We start from the raw sequence: 6,000 nt of genomic DNA on the forward strand, positions 1-6,000 counted from the left end.
ATTATGCATTTATAAATGAAGTCTTTCAAATATTCAATACAGTATATATATATATTTTCCAGATTTTATTTATTTATTTGACAGAGAGACACAGCGAGAGAGGGAACACAAGCAGGGGGAGTGGGAGAGGGAGAAGCAGGCCTCCTGCCGAGCAGGGAGCCTGATGCGGGGCTCGATCCCAGGACCGTGGGACATAACCTGAGCCGAAGGCGGACGCTTAATGACTGAGCCACCCGGTTGCCCCTACAGTACTATTCTAATAAGGCCTAAAGTCAGTTTCGTATTGTCCTCTGGATATGAATATGACTTTGGCAAGGAACACAGGAATTAGCCATTGAATGTATTTCAGATGCGGCTGTGGAAATGATGTGCTAGAGGGAATTTAATGAACTAGCTCCAGTTAGAGAAGAGGTTAAGAACCCAGGTTAGGAAGGCATCCGAAAAGAGAGTGACACTCAGGAAGCAAGGGGTGAGGAATGTAATCAAATGCTTTCAGGGTATTATTTTGTACTTGGCTTTTGCTAATGTCATGCTTTTGGGAAAGTAAATGTTCAAATCACAGTATGAATTTGACATTGTTCTTTATTTACTTTCTTATCTCTTAAAGGAAAAGATATATTGCTAGTTTGGATTTTAATATTTAAACTCCAGAAAACATTGGTAGTTAAAATATAATTGCAGGGGGAAAAAAATCACTGTTAAGAAATATTTACACCCTTTTACTGGGCGTACTGCTATCATAAATGGGCATTAATCAGAAATATACAAGCATTCTTTAAAAAATACAGTATTCTAAGTAAGAGGTATTATGTTGTGAACTTAGTTGTGAAATTCTCCTTGGATACCTTCAAGAAAAGAAGCAAAATGATTTATCAAACAAGTGTGTGACCACTGTGTATAATTTTACTCTGTAGAATTCTTAACGATGAAAATCTCATAAATATCAATTTCCCAGTTTTTTGTTGTTGTTTTAGTTGTTGTTCTTTCAGTAATGGGGGAAAATGAAGTAAAAGTTGGTAGAAAATGGATATAGAGTATGTATTACATATCACCTTGCTCTGGAGGCACCTTGCATTCTTGTTAGTAGTACTGAAAAAATATTGTCTCCTTAGAAATTTCCTTTCAATTACAATTTTTTATAAAGAGAAATTTTGTGGTTATGACCCTGGATATAGTATTTATTATTGAAGAAAATATTGAGTGATTAAAAAAGTTCTGTGAAGTTCCTTAAGTTGTGATAAAACCTCTTTTATAGTATTAAGCCCTCAACTGTAATTTTTCGAGGGTAGAAATCAGAAAGGCTGTCCTCGGGGCGCTGGGTGGCTCAGTTGGTTAAGCAACTGCCTTCGGCTCAGGTCATGATCCTGGAGTCCCGGGATCGAGTCCCGCATCGGGCTCCCTGCTCGGCGAGAAGCCTGCTTCTCCCTCTAACCCTCCCCCCTCTCATGTACTCTCTCTCATTCTCGCTCTCTCAAATGAATAAATAAATCTTTAAAAAAAAAAAAAGAAAAGAAAAGAAAGGCTGTCCTCAGGCTGGCCTAGAGTGTATATAGCAATGAAGGAATTGCTGGGAATTAATGATCTTGCTTAGCTATAAAAGCAGAGTGATTTGATCACAGGAACCAGAACATTCACTCAGCACTTAACAAACATTTATTGAGCATGTGCTGTGTGCCAGACACAGTGCTAAACAAAATGCAGCTAAAAAAGTTCAGTAAGACACATTTACCCTCAGAAGGTCACAAGAAGCTAAAGCAAATCACGTAACAAAAAGGGAGAAGAAAATGGGATGTGCATATGTGTATTTGCTGTACCAGCTAATGAAATGTTTTTGTTTTGTTTTCTAAGGATGTAGATGCTTATTTATTACAGTTGAATTGAGAGACTTCATCTACTAAAGAGCATTTGATTATTCAAAACGTCCCCAGACTAAGATTTCAAGAACAAAAAAAAAGTCTCATCTGAGAACTGTGAATCGTGGAAGAAATCAAAACCTTTTTTTTTTCTTTAAAAAGCCACATATGAAACCACTAATGAAACCCTAACAATCTACTTCACATTGAAGTGGAAAAATATCCAAAAGGAGCGGCTTCAACTTCAATGAGGTGAAAGTGCACTATGAAGATTGTTCGCCTTTGCTGCATTCGGGATTTATATGGTTATTTGGTAACATTGTTTAAGAACTACTGGGTCTTAATGCAATCCTACATAAGAATATAATTTATACTATGTCAAAAAGAAGACAGGACTTACTACTAGGAATCACAAGGACCAATCATCGTGACTTTTTTGAAGATTGTGTTTTATAAGAAAACACTTAAATGTGTGCAGCTATTTTCTTATTTTGAAGACTTTGCAAGTTTAAGATGTCATAGCAAATAATCAGTACTAAAAATTTGTCCACACTGAGATACTGTGTATACAAAATGCCTTAATTATTAATAAGCCAATGTGTATGATACCAATACGTGTTTAAAAAAATTAAAACCAACCATGCTTCTGGCATGATAAAATCATGGAATTACATCAGGGGTTTCCACTCATGTAGAATGTTGTTGTTAAAATTTATTCCATACCATTTTTAAAACTTGAGGATATTTTTCGTATCTCTGAATTTTTTTTTTGCCAGAATCATTGTGTCATGTATGTATGTGTTGTTTCTACATAAAAGAAAAAGGTGAATATGTATTTGTATGAATGCTTAACTAGAAATGTCCATGGAGTTGGCTAATTTATATTCACTTTTTATTGTATATAGATTCCTAATATTTTCAGTTCTGTATCATTTAAGCTTTCTTCATTTGAGTAAATTCACTAAATATTTCTATTTTTTGCTTTTTTAATTCTGCTTTTATATCAGTTTAATTCTTTTTCACTACCTATGTTTTAAAGAATTACATACAGTGCTTTAGAAATGTTTACAGTTAGTGCTGACCTTGTGTTCTAAATTCCAACACTTTACTACCTCCTCCAATGGTTAGTATGAAATGCCAGCAGACTGTATGAGGTCTTTTTTTTTTTTAATATCATTTTTAGTGTCAATGAACCCATTTCTGGAATGTCTTAACAACTATATATCTTATCTTGAAAGTGATTGGGATTTAAATACCACTATTGGTGGTTTGTGCATCATCTCATCTGAGTAAAGATTTTTAGTAATTGATTTTTCTGCAGTAATCCTACAAGCACTTGAATGTAAATCTTTAGCATTTATCCAATTAGCCACTACTGATGTGAATCTCAAGCAACTTTTTTGCTTTAAAAATGTTATCTTTCACTGAGTTCTATTTTTTGTGTAGCTATATTTGATATAGCTGTGTATTCCTCACAGTGAGCATCAATTTTAATAATCGGTTCTTAAGTCTTTAGAATAATTTAAGATTACTGCATCTCTGTGATTTGAGAGTTGAGTTATATAAGAAGTTGTTTTTCAGGAGGTGGGAATTTGAATCGTAAACCTGCGTCATCTCTGTGAAACCTTAAGATGATGAAATAGAACCTTTCTTTGTTCCTATTCCTTTAGTTATCACTGTCTTATCTAACACTTTGCACCAGTTAACTCAGTTGGAGCATGGTGCTAATGAGGCTAAGGATAGGAGTTCAATTCTTTTATAGGTTCATTAACTTTACACATACACAGAACTATTCATGGCCACAGATTGCAACTTCTCGTAGGTATGTATCTCACAATTCAGCTCTTGGTCACAAGGAAGATGATGTGTACGACATAGCATAAGCCTTTCATCTCAAATGGAAAGACAGCTTAAATAATTGGTATATGTGATACTATAGACTTTAATATTTAAATTAAACATAATTAATGTAATATCTAAAATATTGTGTCACTATAATTTTCTCAGGGTAAGACCATTTCCTAAATAGTATCTTTTAAAAATCAAATTTCAATAAATTTCAGTAAAAATTAGATACAAATACAAATAAAACATAGTAACAAAAGGTAAAATCCTATTAACACTGAGTTCTTGTGCCTCAGTTTGGGTTTGTTAAAGGAAAGTATACTCAGTGCTGTCTAAGACAGCAAAATCTTTAGCTCACATACATTATTCAGTATCACACAACTCCTAATTTCTGTTCTTGGCGTTTGCGGTTTACATTAGTATCTACCTTTCTCAGTTACTGAGTTATGATTAGTATTTTTAGTACGATTTTTGGATAAAAGATGTTAAATAAGTAAATATTGTTGAACACTTTGGTTGCTGTTAAGCTCCTCTCATGCTATGTAATCAGAACAGTGTTGATTTGATCTCCAAAAAGAGCCAAAGAAAGTGTTTACAAAGTATTTTGGCTGTTGTATTGACCTAGATTAGGACAATTGCTGTCTGTCATTGCTCATTTATTATTGTGCTGCTAAGCAGTATACAGAACTGAGGGACTACCCAACGTCTCTATGCCTTTTTACCTCTTCTACCTTCTTAGGTATTCTGTACTTGACTTTGCTAACTTTGCAGGTCTAGGGACAGGAAGTTTATTGAGGTGATGGAGGGTTATAATCAAGTAATTTGCTTCTACTAGAAATAAAGTGAATGGATTTTGTAATGAGTGGTCATGATCAGAATTAGGGTTAAAAGGAAGCAAGCATTATCAGATGGTTTTTAAAATTAATCTTTTGGCAGTAATTTCAGAAGTAGTTGACACAGATTATTTACTTGAATCCTGAGATGTGAGGATTTGGATATAAATCCTGTATCCACTTTGGGAAATCATTAATATCAGCACTAAACTCTGAGGGCTACTGATGAATTAAATCTTAATGCCCTTGAACATTTTTGATACATGTTATGTCCTAATCTTAAAAATGGTCATGTAGATTCAGAGCTACATTTCTGGCCTTTGAAATAGGCCAACTCAGAACATTTCTGTATTTGGCAAGTTGATATAATTAACATTAATGGATGATTTGAGAAATTATTATTAGCTATTAAATGTTGATAATAGGAATAATATTTAAATAGTTACTTAAATTACTTAATCAAGGGGCTTGAAAAAGCAAAATTTAAGTTAATATTTTAGCAGTCATTCCCAGTTATCTTTCTTCCTATTTAAGAGCAAGATGGTAATGTCAGTTGCCTTTGTTGATTTAAAGAAGAAAAAAAAAAATCACAAGCAACTGATTTAACTGGAGTGATCCATTTGGATACACTACTTATCTTTCAATACGAACTTTTATTTTCTGGATTACTTCAAATGGAAATAATATTGCTGGACATTTGTTGGTAGGTATTTATTTACTCCTATTCATTCTCCCTTAATTTCTAATTCTAACTATGAAAATTGTCATAAAACTTTGTGACCAACTATTCCTGCTCCTTTTTTATTCTGTAACAAGAATATAGAATAAAAAATTCATCCCTAAACACTGTATGCTCCTAATTTGTAAGATAGCTTGATTGATTCAGTGACAGCATTAAGTGTAACAATAGAAACATACTGCATATTATATACCCATCATAACAAGTATCTTTTCCAATGCTGTACTTAAAATAATATTTAAAATATTGTAGTCAGTGTAATGTTCTCTGGGTCAGATCATTGACTTAACAGCATCTGCTAAAATCAAACGTCAGTAAAAATTAAGTACAAATAAAACATAGTATATACCCCAGTATTTTCTCTTATAGACTATAATCATAAAACACAAAAAGACAGTGACTGTGTACCAGTTCTGTGAAAGGGCAGCCCCAGAGCTACCAATATTTTTCATAGCAAAGCTTGTTATATATTATTGCTTTGATAAACAGAATTATTATTATCTGAGCTACAAAGTTTTCAGATAAGAGATGTCAAGAGTCTAGATGAGGATTCAGCCCCCAAATACACATGAAGTAGTATTGATTTTTTTTTTTTTTAAGATTTTATTTATTTGACAGGGAGAGACACAGCGAGAGAAGGAACACAAGCAGGGGGAGTGGGAGAGGGAGAAGCAGGCTTCCCTCGGAGCAGGGAGCCCGATGTGGGGCTCGATCCCAGGACCCTGGGATC

General features: G+C 33.8%; 1 protein-coding gene across 2 annotated transcripts in view; it reads left to right on the forward strand.

Annotated features, from left to right (window-relative positions):
• Window positions 1-5,367, forward strand: part of KATNBL1 (katanin regulatory subunit B1 like 1) — a 43,326-nt gene extending 37,959 nt beyond the window's left edge. For both annotated transcript variants that reach the window (XM_021695491.2, XM_021695492.2), the window contains exon 10: window positions 1,849-5,367. In XM_021695491.2, coding sequence (XP_021551166.1) covers window positions 1,849-1,881 — 33 coding nt within the window. In that variant the 3' untranslated portion in view covers window positions 1,882-5,367. The remainder of the gene's footprint in view (window positions 1-1,848) is intronic.
• The last annotated feature ends 633 nt before the right edge of the window (window positions 5,368-6,000 follow it).

The sequence above is a fragment of the Neomonachus schauinslandi genome, chromosome 9, assembly GCF_002201575.2.
Source record: "Neomonachus schauinslandi chromosome 9, ASM220157v2, whole genome shotgun sequence".
NCBI classification, from domain to species: domain Eukaryota; kingdom Metazoa; phylum Chordata; class Mammalia; order Carnivora; family Phocidae; genus Neomonachus; species Neomonachus schauinslandi.